General features: G+C 42.0%; 1 protein-coding gene across 2 annotated transcripts in view; it reads left to right on the top strand.

The window, feature by feature from the left end:
• Positions 1-685: 685 nt before the first annotated feature.
• The window catches only part of HPS5 (HPS5, biogenesis of lysosomal organelles complex 2 subunit 2), a 40,505-nt gene continuing 23,910 nt past the window's right edge, over positions 686-17,280 (top strand). The window contains exons 1-8 of one of the 2 annotated variants that reach the window (XM_008062828.2): positions 686-752; positions 2,805-2,961; positions 7,557-7,667; positions 7,804-7,868; positions 9,272-9,464; positions 11,122-11,255; positions 14,041-14,253; positions 14,567-14,638. In XM_008062828.2, the coding sequence (XP_008061019.1) occupies positions 2,854-2,961; positions 7,557-7,667; positions 7,804-7,868; positions 9,272-9,464; positions 11,122-11,255; positions 14,041-14,253; positions 14,567-14,638 (896 nt within the window). In that variant the 5' untranslated portion in view covers positions 686-752; positions 2,805-2,853. Of the gene's footprint in view, positions 753-2,802; positions 2,962-7,556; positions 7,668-7,803; positions 7,869-9,271; positions 9,465-11,121; positions 11,256-14,040; positions 14,254-14,566; positions 14,639-17,280 lie in introns of those variants that run through there. The other variant, XM_021714886.1, reaches the window with a different exon arrangement.

Genomic DNA, 17,280 nt, shown 5'->3' with positions numbered 1-17,280 from the left:
GCGTATCCAGTCACGTGACGAGGAAGTGCCGTTAACTGCGTTGCCCCGCTTCCCCGGCGCTCCTGGATGACGCAAGCCAGAAAGGGAAGGAGAGGGAGGGGAGACCGAAGTTCGGGTTCCACTTTTAGTCCGCGGTGAGTGGTCCGGCGCCAAGCCGAGAGGAAAGGTCCGATCCATTGAGAACTGGGAGCTGCTGACCTGGGTGTGGTGGAGCGGGGCTGGGACCTGCGGGCTGCTGGTCTGTGAGCCTGGCTTTAAAAACTTGGTCTCCGGGACTCATCTTCCCAAGAGATCTGAATGCAGTGTTAAAGTAACCGACTGTATTTTGTTCATCTCTGTGTGTCCAGCGGGATGTTCAGGGCCTGGAACATAGTAGGCACGCAGAATGTTGAGTGAATGGATGTATGAACGAGCCGACATGGGCTAAGTTGGCGAGTTGTTCTCTCATCACTATTTCTTGGATAGAAAGATCCCAGTATGAAAATGAGGAAATCTGCTCCTTCCCCTTCGCGTAATTTTAATTTTTGTTCCCTTGTCTCTTTAGTTTTTTCTTCCTTCCTCGCCCCTAGTAGGCAAAAGAGAACATATTTGCCTTTGAATTGTGAGCAGCAAGCAATGTGTACTATTTTACGTTAACGGAAAGATGATCAGATCTGGATTCAGGAGACGTGGATTCTAGTGTCTGCTCTACCTTTTATGAACTCTGTGACCCTGGGGCAAGCCAGTCTCCCAACGTTGTTTCATTTACTTTGGTAAGCATTTGTCGCCAACTTTTTTTTTTTTTTTTGAGTTGGAGTCTCACTCTGTCGCTCAGACCGCGGCCTCGATCTGCTGGCCTCCGGAGATCCTTCCGCCTCAGCCTTCCAGGTAGCTGGAACTACAGGCGTGCGCTACCACGCCCGGCTGATTTTTTGATTTATTGTAGAGATGCGGTCTTGCTGCCCAGGCGGGTCTCGAACCTGTGGGATCAGGCAATCCGCTCACCTCAGCCTCCCATAGGCGTGGGATTACAGGCTGAGCCACCGAGCCCGGCTGTAGCCAACTTCTATGTGCTTGGTTTTTGCTAGGCTGGCGCTGTGACAGTCTTCAATGAAGTTAACATTTAAATTCAGCTTTACAGAAAAATAAGGTTTTGTTAAGTGGGGGAACATTGAATAAACAGCATATATGAAACCACAGAGGCACAGCAAGTCTATAAAATGAAAGAGAGACAAAAGATGGTCCAATATAGTTGGAGAATAGGAGAGAAGGTAAAATGGGAGATAAGACTGGAAAAAGAAGTAAGTGTGAGGTCACAGATTATATAAGAAAGGAAGCTATTGGAGATTTGTACAGAGTTTTTGTTTGTTTATTTTTGAGACAGGGTCTCACTGTCACCAAGGCTGGAGTGCAGTGGCTCAATCCAAGCTCACTTCAGCCTTGACCTCTTGGGCTCAAGCAAACCTCCGACTTTAACTTCCACAGTAACTAGTACTACAGACACTTCTGTATGTTTTGCCACTAGAAAGTATACTTCATAAGGGTGAGGACTTTGTTACCTCCAGGACCTAGAACAATGTCTGGCACATAGGTGGTTCTTAGTACAAATTTGTTGAAAAAGAAAAATGTATTTCTGGGAAAAAAACAAACAAAAAAAACCCACAAAACAAAATAAACAAAAAACAAGTATAAACGGTTTTTTATGAATTTTTCTGTTGTATTTGCTTTCTAGTCTTAATTTGGCAGATAGCAAATGATTGCAAAAAATTAAAATTAGTGGGTAGAATTTTCTTAAGTTTTCTATTTTCCTGGAGATTGATACAATTTGACAAAAATGTACACTTGACAGTAGTTGAACATATAAAAACTTGTGGTACTTTACAAAGTCCTCACTAGGTATTTGGCATTTGCTGCCTTGTATTCTTATCCCTATTCATTCCTATCTTGCTCTTGTTGAAACTCTTATTCTTTGTGCTCTAATTCCCTGTACCTTACTCTTCACTTAGTAGTGTGTTCATTCATTCAGCATACTTATTGAGGCCCCACTAGGCTGGAGAGAGAGGTCCAGAGGCCTATTAAGCACTCAGTTGCTTGCTGATATAGTGTTAGCTGACAATTTGAGGCCTTTACAGAAGGCTTTTTTTTTTTGAGTTGGAGTCTCACTCTGTCACCCAGACTGGAATGCGGTGGCATGCTCCCAGCCACCACAGCCTTGACCTGCTGGGCTCCAACGATCCTTCCACCTCAGCCTTCTAAGTAGCCAGAACTACAGGCACACACTACCATGCCCAGCTAATTTTTTGATTTATTGTAGAGATGAGGTCTCGCCAAGTTGCCCAGGTGGGTCTCAAACCTGTGGGCTCAGGCAATCCACTCACCTCAGCCTCCCAAAGCACTGGGATTGCAAGTTGAGCCACCGAGCCTGGCTGAAGATTGCATTTTAATGAGATTCTTAAAGACAGAAGAAGATTGACTACTCAAATAAATGAGTGGCAGGGTTGCTATTTTTCTTCACGGGAGCTAGGTCAGTTTTCCTTTTAAGTCCTACTGTGTCTATGCTACCTATTCACACTGTTGGATAATACGGTGGGATAGGATTATGAAGGATCTTGAGAATCCAGACCTGACACTCTGGGAGTTTTAGAGTCAGGGAATGACACAGTATAAGCACACTGTGGCACACCATGTTACCTGTATGTTTTCTTTCTAAATGCCTGTAGAGCAGGGGTCATGGTCCCTTTCTCATGCTACCCTATCTTCCCCACTTAATCATTAAATGCATGCTGAATTTATGGTTTCTTAAATTACATTTTTGTGGGTTTCAGGAAAGGAATACTGTGCCTGTCACCCAACAAGTTTCAACTTTCTGACTAGATGACTTTTGTGCCAGTGATACCAGAGCCCTACAGCCATGTTCTCGCAGAGTTTGAGTCTCTGGAACCATTACTCTCAGCCCTGCGGCTGGACTCCAGTCGTCTAAAGGTGAATATCTTGATCCTTCTATCAGTTTTATTTTCATAGCCATATTTTTATGTGTTCTCTGTTACATGTTCCCCTGCCCTCTAGTTCCTTAGGTTTTGTGGAGTCTTAGGTGTTCTTTCTTGTCCTAGTCATATTTTTATAGGAAAAAAAAAGAAAAGAAAAACTTTTTATCAGAGGAATATATGCCCCTTTAAATAATCAGACCCAGAGAAACATTGTAATGAAACAGCAGTCATGTCATTCCCTTTAAGCTAAATACTTCTTGAAGCCACCTGCTGTGTAGTCACTAGACTGATACCCAGTAACCATAAAATGCCATACACCTTGTAGTTCAACAATGTATGGCCAGTTGCTTACCAATGCTGTTATTTCTATAAACCAATGAGAATTCCTAACAAACAGTTCTGTAATCACCCTTGCTCCTGAAAACTTGAGTCTCTTTTGTTCTTTGGAGCACTCCCCAAGACTACTGGAAGTGTGTCCTGGGCAGTCCTCAACCTTGACCCGAATAAGCTCTCTGTGTTAATTTTGCCTAACTTCTTCCTTTTAGAGACACCTTACATAGAAGTAGCATTTTCTTTTTCTTTTATTGTTTTTTTGAGTTTGAGTCTCACTCTGTCCCCCAGGCTGGAGTGCAGTGGCATGCTTGTGGCCACTGCAGCCTCAACCTGCTGGGCTCAGGCAGTCCCACCTCAACCTTCCAAGTAGCTGGAACCACAGTCGCGCACCACCACACCCGGCTAATAGTTCTTGATTTATTGTAGAGATGAGGCCTCGCCAAGTTTCCCAGGCTGGTCTTGAACTCGTGGGCTCAGGCAGTCCACTCACCTTGACCTCCCAAAGTGCTGGGATTATAGGTGTGAGTCACTGCACCCAGCCTAGAAGTAGCATTTTCATAGCTCTTTCTGGATTCATGTCTTGAGCTATCTTTGAAATTCTTTACCACCTTGGAAACCATAATAGTGATTTTTTTGGGGAGGGGTGGCGTTGGAGTCTCATTCTGTTGCCCAGATTAGAGTGCAGTGGCACACTCATGGCCACCATAGCTTCGCCCTGCTGGGTTCCAGTAATCCTTCTGCCTCAGCCTTCCAAGTAGCCAGAACTACAGGTGCATGCTACCACACCTGGCTAATTTTTGACTTATTGTAGAGACGAGTTCCTTGGACTGCTCTCGAACTCGTGGCCTCAGGCAATCCACTCACCTCGGCCTCCCAAAGTGCTGGCATTATAGGCTGAACCACCAAGCCCGGCCCATAATAGTGATTATTTAATTTTTTCCTCCTCAGTAATCTTGCTGTATCTCAGAAAGTAATGCATTTCTTTGAAAATAAAATTGTATGAATTAATATACCCTACAGAAACCAATAAAAAAACTTTCCACCCGGGCTCGGTGGCTCAGCCTATAATCCCAGTGCTTTGGGAGGCTGAAGTGAGTGGATTGCCTGAGCCCGTGGGTTCGAGACCCACCTGGCCAACTTGGCAAGCCCTCATCTCTGCAATAAATTAAAAAAAAAAAAAAATCAGCCGGGTGTGGTAGCACGTGCCCGTAATTCTGGCTACTCGGAAGGCTGAGGCAGAAGCACTGCTGGAGCCCAGCAGGTCGAGGCTGCGGTGGTTGGGAGCGGCCACTGCACTCCAGCCATGACAGAGTGAGACTCTAACTAAAAAAAAACAAAAGAAAACAAAACAAAAAACTTCCCCTTCTCTCTCTGAAGGTTTGCTAATGAAAGTCATATTAATAGGGGAAAAAGTATACAAAATTTTATTGTAACATGCATAGCACTGGGCATTTGCAAGAGGATGATTACACAGGAAGTGAATTCAAAAGCTCATATACCCTTTTTTACAGGAAGCTGGAGAGATGGGAATGTAGACAATCTTTTGAACAGTAAATCATTAGGAAGAATGAATGGACTGAGCACGTGGGAGGCAGACATGGGAAGGTGGGGGATGGCGCTGTACAGGAACAATCTGTCTTATGCAGGTAAAAACCTCTTGGAGCTACCTGCAGAAGAATAAATGAAAAGTCCGTCTGAGCTTGGTGATGACGTTCAGTCTCTTCTCTGGTGGTTGATCTTCCCTGGATGTTTGATGAGAGCCTCAAGGAAGGGGTTTCAGACAATTGCATTTCTTTTGGAAAGAAGCTTTCTTGTTCAGATAAGGACATTCCAGAGAGAGTCCCTCCAAGGGAGGAGGTAGAAACAAGACAAGGCTGGAGTGTCCTTGATTTTGAAGCAGTTTCTAAGGCTTCTCAGCATGTCAAAACACAATATTTTGGGATATCAGTTTGGGAGCCCCAGTAACTGCATTACATTTTGAATAACATGAACCACTAGAGTTATATATGTGGAGCTCATCCCAAACAGAGAATCTGAAATGACTCTTGTTTTAGGGAGCAAAACAAAAGTTAGCTCTGTGAGAAGAATGTTGAAAGAAAAGCTGAGGCAAAATTATTATAAGTAGAGAATTTATTTGGGCTAAACTGGGAGATTACAAGCATAGATTCAAGTTGCTCTGAATGTATGCTTTGATTAGCAGCAGTTACAAGTAGATTTTTTGGGGAGGATGGGGTCTTACAATGTTGCCAAGGCTGGAGTGCAGTAGCTATTCACAGGCATGATCATTGCTAACTCATAGCACATTGCAGTGCACTGCAGCCTTGAATTACTGGCCTCAAGTGATCCTACCGCCTCAGCCTTCTGAGTAGCTGGGACTGCTGGCACGTACTACTGTGCCTAGCTTACAAGTACATTTTTACAGGAAAAGAAGAGGCAGTTCCTGAGTTGTTTACCAAACACTTATATTGAAATAACATAAACTATTGATTGGCTATACATTGTCCTTTGTTTCACAAGTTCCAGAAACATGAAGATAGTGGGTGAGGAGACTAGTCAGGAACAGAATGACTTCAAACACTTGCTCCCAGGCATGGGTGCAGGAGACAGGGGAAGGACTGAGTCCCATACTCATGTCTCTCTGGGTCTGCATACTTCACATAGTTTAGACTGTTCTGAACTATTTTTCTTTTCTCAAGAACTATGTATTTTGATTGTCTTGGAATTCAAAGAACTATGTGCTTCCCTCAAGCCCTCAGGTCTTTTGCTTAAACTCAGAGATGACATGGTGAAAAAAAAAGTTTCATAACTAATTCCAAAATAATTTCATTCTTACACTTTTGCTACCACTCCAAAGCACCGTTCTAGCCTCTGAGGAAAGAGAAAATAAGAAGTGATAGACAAAGTAATAGCAACAATTGTGAGGGTTGATATCAGTTAGAAATTTTTTCAGCTGCAAGTTGCAGTACCGTGTAACTTACTAATAGGGGCTTAAGCAATAAAGATGGTTATAATCTCATTAGAGGTTAATGTTTCCAGGTTTAGTGTACTGACCCAATGATCTAAGTGGACACAGTCTCTCCCATCTTTTCTGTTCTGCCATATGTTGGCCTTTAGTCACATTTGCATTATGTGTCCTGTTCTCATTAGTATCTTTTTTTTTTTGGAGTCAGAGTCTCACTGTCACCCAGGCTGTAGTGCAATGGCAAGCTCGTGGCCACCGCAACCTCAACCTACTGAGCTCAGGCAATCCTTCCACCTCAGCCTTCCAAGCAGCTAGAACTAAAGTTGTGTGCCATGCACCTGGCTAATTTTTTGATTTATTGTAGAGACGAGGTCTCACCAAGTTACCCAGGCTGGTCTCGAACCCCTAGACTCAGGCAGTCCTCTTGTCTCCACCTCCCAAAGTGCTGGGATTATAGGTGTGAGCCACCGCACCCAGCCCATTGTTAGTATCTTAAGCAAGAAAGTGGGGGCCAAGAGCAAAGACTTTCTTTTCTTTGGGCTCTGCCTTTTACCTGGGAAGGAAAAGTTTCCCAAGATGCCCTCAGCAGGCTTAGTCTTATTAGCTGGAATTGAGCTACATAGCTACTCCTGGCAGCAAGAGAAACTGGGAAGGTGAATATGTAGGTTTTCTAACTTCTCTGGTGAAAAGCAATAAATTCGAAGAGGATTAAGAATGTCTCTTACTCAGCTAACTAATAACTTTTGCCACAGGGTATAATTGGGCACAGCATGGCCGCTGCTTTCTCTGGTGTATAAGGAGGGAAATAAACAGACCAAGAGTGTGAAGACACATGATAGTTCAGTGACCTGTGTCTGTTCCGCCTGCAGTCTTACTTGCTCTAAGAGCTGTGGATGTTTTGTGATAATTATACAGACTAGAAATGATTTAAATGAGCAAATGATTAAAGTGGTTGCTTTACTTCCTGGTGATTACTTGGTCCTTTTGTTGCAGTCAGCACTGGAATGACCTAGCCGCAAAAACTGGCTTTTACCAAGGGAAAATTATTATTTTATACAGTGGAGCATATTCAGCTTTTTTGAGATTCAATTCATGTTTAAAAACAAAATGTTCTTTCTTTGGGATTTTTCACTATCCTGGTATTAGAGAGTAAGTGTCATTATGTCACGTCCATTTGAGCAGAAGGTGGAGAGGAACCTGACACACAGATCCTCAGTATTTCTTTCCAGTGGTTAGTTTGTTTGGTTATTAAGTAGCTGTGATTATCTCATACTTGTCTCTTCACTTGTTTTTAGTGCACGAGCATAGCTGTGTCTCGGAAGTGGTTGGCTTTGGGGAGTTCAGGAGGAGGACTCCATCTCATTCAGAAAGAAGGCTGGAAGCACAGGCTTTTTCTTTCACACAGGGTAAGATTAAAGGCAGCCCTGTCCTACACTGTTTGGAGTCTCATAACTGGGAATTTCTCCAATATAACTAATAATTTATAATTAAAGGAAGAATGTAAAACTTGAGAGTTAAAAATATTTTCCTTTTGTGCTCTAGGATGGTGCAATTTCTCAGGTTGCCTGTTGTTTACACGATGATGATTATGTTGCTGTAGCTACCAGGTGAGAATCTGTTTTAAAACTATCTATTCTTTTCCACATACATTTTTTTTTTTTTTTTTTTTTTTGAGTTGGAGTCTCACTCTGTCGTCCAGACTGGAGTGCAGTGGCCGCTCCCGGCCACTACAGCCTCAACATGCTGGGCTCTGGCGATTCTTCCGCCTCAGCCTTCCAAGTAGCTGAAACTACAGGTGTGCACTACCATGCCTGGCTAATTTTTTTGATTTATTGTAGAGATGAGGTCTTGCCAAGTTTCCCAGGTGGGTCTCGAACCTGCGGGCTCAGGCAGTTCACTCACCTCAGCCTCCCAAAACGCGGGATTACAGGCTGAGCCACCGAGCCTGGCTCTCCACATACATTTTAATTGATAAGGGTGTTTGCTAGGGTGACCAGCCATCCTGATTTGCCTATGACTATTCCTATTTTGTTTTGTTTTTTTGAGTTGGAGTCTCACTCTGTTGTTCAGGCTGTAATGCAGTGGCATGCTCACAGTCACCGCACCCTCGACCTACCGGGCTCAGGTGATCCTTCTGCCTCAGCCTTCCTAGTAGCTGGAACAACAGGTGTGTGCCATCATATCTGGCTAATTTTTTGATTTATTATTTTTTTGATTTTTTATTATTATTATTATTATTATTATTATTATTTGAGTTGGAGTCTCATTCTGGCACCCAGACTGGAGTGCAGTGGCCGCTCCTGGCCACCGGAGCCTCAACCTGCTGGGCTCCGGCCATCCTTCTGCCTCAGTCTTCCAAGTAGCTGGAACTACAGGCACGTGCTACCATGGTTAATTTTTTTATTTACTGTAGAGATGAGGTCTCGCCAAGTTGCACAGGCGGATCTTGAACCCACAGGCAATCCACTCACATCAGCCTCCCAAAGCATGGGATTACAGGCTGAGCCACCGCGCCCGGCTTAATTTTTTGATTTATTGTAGAGACGAGGTCTCACCAAGTTGTCCAGCCTGGTCTCGAACCCCTGGGCTCAGGCAGTCCTCTCACCACTGCCTCCCAAAGTGCTGGGATTACAGGTGTGAGCCACTGTGCTCAACCTACTGTCCCTGTTTTAACACGGAAACTCCCATGTCCCAGGTAATTTCTCAGTACCCAGCAAACTTGGATGCACAGTGGTTACTCTAGGATTTTGAAGAATACTAATTTGAGGCAACAACATTTCAGAGACTTTAAAGGATAAAAGAAACAGGGATAATTTAGAACATTTAACTTCTCTTATTGTACTGGTTTGATGACTAAAAACAAAGAAATTAATACCTTAACTTTTTACTTCCTTTTATCTGAAGAACAAGAGTTTGCATATGTATTTTATATCATTGATACTGCGGTACTGTTAAATTTTACCTTTTTCACCATTGCCAAAAATTTACTTCTGTAACTCCATTTTTGCAGTCAAGGCCTTGTAGTTGTTTGGGAATTAAATCAAGAGCGTCGCGGGAAACCAGAACAAATTTATGTGTCTTCAGAACACAAAGGCCGAAAAGTTACAGCTCTCTGTTGGGATACAGCTATTCTTAGAGTTTTCATAGGTGATCATGTGGGGAAAGTTTCTGCTATCAAACTCAACACTTCAAAACAAGCAAAGGTGAGGACCAGTTCGGTTCTTATGTATATGGTGAGATACAAGGTCTTGTTTTACAGAACTTTCAATTAAAGGATGTGATATTTATTTACGGTATTTCTTGGGAGACTGATTGAGAGCCCAGATTGGAGATATTTTAGGAGACTTGTTTGTATGTAATATTTATGGTAGCCTGTTTTGGCTTGATACTGTTGCAGAACAGCTCCTGTGAGTTAACTTCAAGAATTTGCACATTGTCTTTTGAACTCTCCCTAATTCATCTGCATAGTTCAGTTAAATAAAGCATTCTTTAACACAAGAGTATTTAGAAAGTGAAGACATATATTTATTAATTTTGTGAATATAATAGCAAACATAGGCATGGCACCAATTGCCTAGGCTCCTATTCTTTTCCTGGTCCCTGCATAAAAGACACTCATGGTTCTAGGAATATTTTCTGTCAGAATGGATATAACTTTACTATGGATATAATCTTTTGGGTTTTTTTTTTTTTTTTTGAGTTGGAGTCTTACTCTGTCCCCCAGACTGGAGTGCAGTGGCATGCTCACGGCCACTGCAGCCTTGACCTGTTGGACTTAGGTGTTCCTTCCACCTCAGCCTTCCAAATAGCTGGAACTGCAAGCATGTGCCTGACTGATTTTTTTATCTATTGTAGAGACGAAGTCTCGCCATGTTGCTCAGGCTGGTCATGAACCCCTGAGCTCAGGTAATCCTCTTGCCTCAGCCTCCCAAAGTGCTAGGATTATAGGCGTGAACCACCGCTCCCAGCTGGATGGAATCTTAAAGGCACCTCCTGACTTGTGTGTGTAGCTCCTCAAGCTTCCTGCCACAGTGATTGCTGGAGTAGAAGTGCTGAGGCTTAGGTTACCCTGGCAGAATGCTCCAGTCTGCCACTGAGACATAACAGACCAGCTTCTCACTGTCCCACCCCTCCAAGGCCATTATATCAGAACCAGGAAATTTGTTTCTCATAGGCTTATTTCTGTACAGGATTCTGAAGAAGAGATCTAACTACTGTTGGCTAAATTACTTTATTTTAATGAACACATCAGAATATCCTTCCATTTTGGCCATCATGACTCATTAGAGTTATCATTTGATTCCTAATATAGTTTTGATCTAAAATACAATTGAAATCCTATACATAGTTTAATTTGTCCTTTTTTTGCAAGGGGGGAAATACTATCTACAGGTGAAAAATTCTGTCACATATTCAAAACTTTATTTAGAGAAAGGGTCTTGCTCTGTCCCCCAGGCTGTAATGCAGTGGTGTAATTGTAGCTCCCTGCAGCCTTGAGTTCTTGGCTCAAGCAATCTCTTACCTTAGCCTCGTGAGTAACAGACTGCAGGCACATGCCACTCTGCCCAACTAGCATATTCTAAAACTTGCTTCATCTTTTTCATTCCAATCTCTAAGACTAGATCATCACAAACAGAGTCTTAAAAATCTCTTCTGCAGTTATATACCAAATTGTTTCAAAAACTTTTAAGTGAGTGTAACTTTTGATGTTCTTACAAGCAGATTAAATTTTGGCCTATTTAAAATTTTTAATTTTAATTTTTCTATCCAACTTACTTACATTCAAAAGGTAAAGAGGAAGAGATTATTTGTATGTGTTATGATGAAATAAACCTTACTTCTTTCTCACATCCCTTTTAGGCAGCTGCTGCTTTTGTGATGTTTCCTGTTCAGACAATAACCACAGTTGACTCCTGTGTTGTCCAGTTAGATTATCTGGATGGAAGACTACTTATATCTTCACTTACTCGATCCTTCTTGTGTGACACTGAGAGGTATATTAACCAACCACAAGTCATCAGAAAGACAGAATTTTAGAACTGGAAGAAACTTAGACGTTGCTTAGCCCAAACCCTTCAGTCAATTATACAGATATGAATAAGGAACCAGTTGTATGCAAGCTGATATTAGAGAGTATAGAGGAGGTAGAGAAGACTGAGACAGTCCAGTGGGTATCTAAGACAAGTGTTTAATGAGTCCCCTACCATGACGCATGATCTAAGTGCCATCAGAAAAGGCCAAGTCCTGTTTCCATGTGGGGAATCAGGAAGGCTTTCTTGACTGAGTTTTGTTGTTGTTTTTCAGATTTGTATTTTTATTATTTTATTTATTTATTTATATTTTTTTGAGTCACAGTCTCATGCTCTTGTCCAGGCAGGAATGCAGGGGAACACTCTCGGCCACTGCAGACTTGACCTGCTGAGCTCAGGTTATCCTTCCACCTCAGCTTTCCAAGTAACCAGAACTCAGGCACGCGTTACCGTGCCTGGCTAATTTTTTGACTTATTGTAGAGACGAGGTCTTGCCAAGTTGCCCAGACCGGTGTCAAACCCATGGGTTCAGGCAATCTTTTCACCTCAGCCTCCCAAAATCCTGGGATTATAGTCACAGACCACTGTGCCCGGCCTTGTATTTTTATTTTTAAAAATTTTTCAAGACTGGGCACGGTGGCTCAAGTCTGTAATCCCATCATTTTGGGAGGCTGAGGCGAGAGGATTGCCTGAGCCCAGGGGTTTGAGACCAGCTTGGCCAACTTGGTGAGATCTCGTCTCTAAAGTAAATCAAAAAATTAGCCGGGCATGGTAGTGTATGCCTGTAGTTCTGGCTACTTGAAAGGCTGAAGTGGAAGGATTGCCTGAGCCTCGCAGGTTGACACTGGGGTGGCTGTGAGTATGCCACTGCACTCTAGCCTGAGTGACGAAATGAGACTCCCACTCAAAAAAAAAAAAAAAAAAAATTTAAAATTTTTTTGAGATGGGGGTTACTCTGGAATGCAGTGTCACAATCACAGCTCACCACAGCCTTGACTCCTGGGCTCAGGTGATCTATCTGCCTCAGCTTCCTGAGTACTGGAACTACAGGCTCATGCCCCCACATCCAGCTAATTTTTTTATTTTTATTTTTTTGAGTCGAGTCTCACTCTGTCACCCAGGCTGGAGTACAGTGGCACGCTCATGGCCACCACAACCTTGACCTTCTGGGCTCAGGCAATCCTTCTGCCTCAGCCTTCCCAGAAATTGAAACCACAGGCGCATGCCACCTTTGGTAAGATTAATGAGTATAGAAATGATGATGAGTTGACTGCATTTTTTTACTCAGCAAACTTTATTGTACTCCTCTGGATTCTTAGCACAATATTAAGCACCATAGAAGATATAAAGGAAGCAAGAAACATATTTTATTTCTGACATAAGGAATATGTTTCATAAAACCATAACTTCTTGTATTGCTCCATGTACATTTCAAAGCACTTTTTTTTTGAGTTGGAGTCTCGTTCTGTTGCCCAGACTGGAGTGCAGTGGCCGCTCCTGGCCACCGCACCCTCAACCTGCTGGGGCTCCAGCGATCCTTCCGCCTCAGCCTTCCAAGTAGCTGAAACTACAGGCGCACGCTACCACACCCGGCTAATTTTTGATTTTATGTAGAGATGAGGTCTCGCCAAGTTGCCCAGGTGGGTCTCGAACCGGCGGGCTCAGGCAGTCCACTCACCTCAGCCTCCCAAAGTGCTGAGATTACAAGCTGAGCCACCAAGCCCGGCTTCAAAGCACTTTTTCCATGTTCTTGAAGTAAAGGAGATGGCATATTTTATTCACAAAGCAAATAAGTACAGAAATAATAATTGAATTATCTGAGGTCATTTAGTCAATTCATGCTAGAGAGCCTATTAGATTATTCTCCAATAAAAGAGATTAAGTTAGAGTTTATGGAGCACAACAATGCTTTCTGTGGGCCAGACACTGCTATACATGGGGGGGGGGGTTCAACTAAACAATAAGAAATGGCCTTTATCTTGAAACGTCATAATCTCCTGTTCAAATAGATAAAATTGCCGTATATAATGTTATAAATGCTTTGAAAGCATGGTATAAGAATCATGTAATTCTGTATAGGGGAGTCAAGAAAGTTTCTCAGATGTAGAATGAGGGAGCTAAGCCATGAAGAATAAGTAAGTAACAGGAGTTTTTAGAAAGATATGTCTTCCTCATCATTGTCACCTGCCATGCTCCGTGTTAGTGTGCTAAGTTCTTTTATATATCTGACTCATGTAATGCTAAGGGATCATGATGTTTTGAGGAACATAGTTTCAGAAGGACCTGGTATTTTGAGAAAAGAGCGAGGAGTTTATTGGGTGTTTGTGGTATGGGAGTGGCTTAGAGACAGGGTTGGAGAGTAGTTTAGTAGCTTCCATGGGATGTCCAAAGATATACAAAGTAATTTTAGAAGCAATCAGGAACCAGGGATGTATGAAATAGTTTGGTGGCACTCACTTTTTAGGTTTAAAAGGGGTGTTCACAATAATTCTAGCCCCTTAAGCTGTTGATAATAAACTGAGTACTAATGTGAAGTGGGTTGCTTTCTGCCACAGAAATAGCTAATGGGAAATCAGAGCTAGAACCCTATTTTGAGCTTTTCATTGTGTCATTCTTTTCAGTATATTGGTAATGTGAATAAAGGTGAAGACATCCTGGGTGAGGTTACTATGGCCAAGCTGATTTGTAGCGCTATTGTTTTTAGCTTTTTTGTGAGTAAACATGTTTCCTCTTCCTTTCTGGGTATTAGAGAAAAATTTTGGAAAATTGGAAACAAGGAAAGAGATGGAGAATATGGAGCCTGTTTCTTCCCTGGAAGATGTTCTGGGGGCCAGCAACCTCTGATTTATTGTGCTCGCCCTGGCTCCAGGATGTGGGAAGTAAACTTTGATGGAGAAGTTATAAGTACACATCAGTTCAAGAAACTCCTCTCAGGGCCACCTCTCCCTGTGATTACTCTGAGGTAATGATTTATATGGCTAAGTGGGATTGTTTGATGACCTTTATAGAGGAATTGAGTTAAAACATCTAATATTCTATGTACATTAAAGATTTTAATCATATCTTTTAAGAGGGAAGTTGAGTTTTTATGAAAAGATTCACAGAAACCAAAAAAAGTCTTTAATTAATTATCTTTCCAGTGATTAGGATGATTTGAATAAAGGCAGATGTAGTTATTCTCCTGAGTTTGTTTTGGAGGCAAAAATTTCCCTGTATTGGGAAAAATTGAATTTTATATTGTGAATAAATCCTTAACAGATATATTTACTTTCTAGATCAGAACCTCAGTATGATCATGCAGTTGGATCCTCCCAATCTTTGTCTTTCCCCAAACTTTTGCATCTTAGGTAAGTTTCTCCCTTTGATCCTGAAAACAAACAAACAAAAACAACAACAAAACGTAGTTTTTTCTCTTTATTTCTGGTTCAGAGGCAGTGTTTTTTTAATTTTATTTTTATTTATTTATTTTTTTGAGTTGGAGTCTCACTCTGTCTCCCAGACTGGAGTGCAGTGGCATGATTGCAGCCACTGCAGCCTTGACCTGCTGGGCTCCGGCGATCCTTCTACCTCAGCCTTCCAAGTAACTGAAACTACAGGCACATGCTACTATGCCCGGCTAATGTTTTTATTTATTGTAGATTAGGTCTCACCAAGTTGCCCAGGCTGGTCTTGAACCAACCCTGGGCTCAAGCAATCCTCTGGAGGCTTGGCCTCCCAAAGTGCTGGGATTTTAGGCTTGAGCTACTGCTCCCAGCCTCAATCTGTGTGTTTTGAACTCTATTTATTTCATTAATGAAAAGTTATTTCTAACATCCCTTAGGCTAGTTAATATGATCTAAAACATAGATTCAGAAAACGTTACTTAGTGGTTGCGGTAGAGTACACTGGAGTGTGAACTCCTGATTGGGCTCTTTCAAAGGGTAGTTAACCACTCTTAGAATGTGATTTTCAAGAAACAGTTGAAATGTTAATTAATGACCCCTCAGGGCAAGGATAAAAACTAATTTATCTATATGTTCCATTTCCTACATTGAATTCTAGGCCAGGTACGATGTCTCTTGCCTATAATCTCAGCACTTCGGTTGGCTAAAATAGGAGGATCTCTTGAGGCCAGGAGCTTGAGACCAGCCTGGGCAACATAGTGAGACCTTGTCTCTATAAAAAATACAAAAATTAGCTGGGCATGGCAATTCACTCCTGAAGTCCCAGTTAGCAAGGAGGCAGAGTCAAGAGGGTTGCTTGAACTCGGGAAGTCGAGGTTGCAGTGAGCCTTGATTGAGCCATGCACTCCAGTCTGGGCAACAGGGCAAGACTGTTTCAACAAAAAAAAAGTGAATGATAGACATTGTAACATTTTCAATAAATACATAATTCATCTTGAAAGTTACTGGAGCAAGGCAGCTCTTTCTTTGCCCATAATTAGATAAAGCGTATTAAAAACTCTTCCTCCTTTAGCATTTTTTCTTTGTGGCACACAGCTTATTACTTATTCATATACTTTTTATACATGCCTTACCCCTAAGCAGTAAGCTCCATGAGGGGATTGTGTCTGTTTTGTTCACTATTGTTTTTTCAATACTTGGCCTAGTACCTGGCGCATGATAGACACTTGATAAGTATTTGTTGATTGTGATGTGATATGTGGGATGTTGGGAAGTTCCTTACCCATGAGTGTGTTTTCTGATAGCTAGGCCACAACCACAGTGTACTTGGTTCTCCTGGAAGAGTTATTTATTTGAGTGTAGCTATTTAAAGCTCTTGTTATAGTTCCTGCCATGGTAGACAAACTATTTCATAATCTGGTTTTACCTACTCCTCAGCTTAAGCAATAATTAATGCCACTTTGAAACCTTTGCTGACTCCTCCAGTAGGCTTGATTAGATACTTGTTCCCATGTGTGTACTGTTGTTAATTAAACCTTATTCATTCCTTCACCATTGCCACTTTCTTATTGTATTCTGAATATCCAGCCTAGTATCAGAAAGTCAGCTCCTTTACTGTGGTCACAGTACTAGGCATAGAAAGCTCTTAAATGACAGTGAATTCAACCAAGATTTTTTTTTTTAGATATGGGGGCAACCTTTTCGAGTCCCCTCCCACTGTGGGAGCTTTACTGTCCTCTCAATAAATCCTGCTTTCGAAAGAAAGAAAGAAAGAAAGAAAGAAAGAAAGGAAGGAAGGAAGGAAGGAAGGAAGGAAGGAAGGAAGGAAGGGAAAGAAAGAAAGAAAGGAAGGAAGGAAGGAAGGAAGGAAGGAAGGAAGGAAGGAAGAAGGAAGAAAGAAAGAAAGAAAGGAAGGAAGGAAGGAAGGAAGGGTATATATAGATAGATAGAAGGGCTTCTTTTTGTTTCTATTTACTTTTTTCTCCATTTGTATATTGTGTCCTGTGGTACCTTTACTGTTGCAATTCTTAAATCCCAAGAGGGGGCATCCTTATATACTTTGTTTCCTTTTGAGTACATTGGTATCATTTTCCTAGACTTTTTAAACAATGCTGTTGTGCTGTCCTCATCTGTTTATTATCAGTGAAGGGATAAAGGGATGGGAGTATATAAATTACAAGTATCAACTCTTATCCAGGTTTCTTCCTCCCATTTAATCTAGATTGCTAAGAATTTTCCGTTTTATTTGTTTGTTTTTTGAGTCAAGAGTCTTGCTCTGTTGCCCAGGCTGGAGTGCAGTGGCACATTCACAACTCACCATGGCCTCGACCTCCTGGGCTCAGGCGATCCTCCTACCTCAGCCTTCTGAGTAGCTGGGACTACAGGCATCCTCCACCATGCCGAACTAAAATTTTCCAAGCTGAATATCAAGTTCAGTGTCAAAATTATGATCCTGTACCTCTTCACTCAGGGATTTTCTGGCTCCTTTGATTTTTCTCCTCTGGCTTTTGAAGGCCACCTTCCTTCTGACTATTTCTTCCATTTAGTAACAAAGATTACTCTGCTATAGGGACAGTGATCTGGTCTTTCATATTGACAAAATGTTT

This window comes from Carlito syrichta, unplaced genomic scaffold, assembly GCF_000164805.1.
Source record: "Carlito syrichta isolate Samal-C Ts95f unplaced genomic scaffold, Tarsius_syrichta-2.0.1 Scaffold305865, whole genome shotgun sequence".
NCBI lineage: Eukaryota > Metazoa > Chordata > Mammalia > Primates > Tarsiidae > Carlito > Carlito syrichta.
This window is presented reverse-complemented; position numbering and strand designations above follow the sequence as displayed.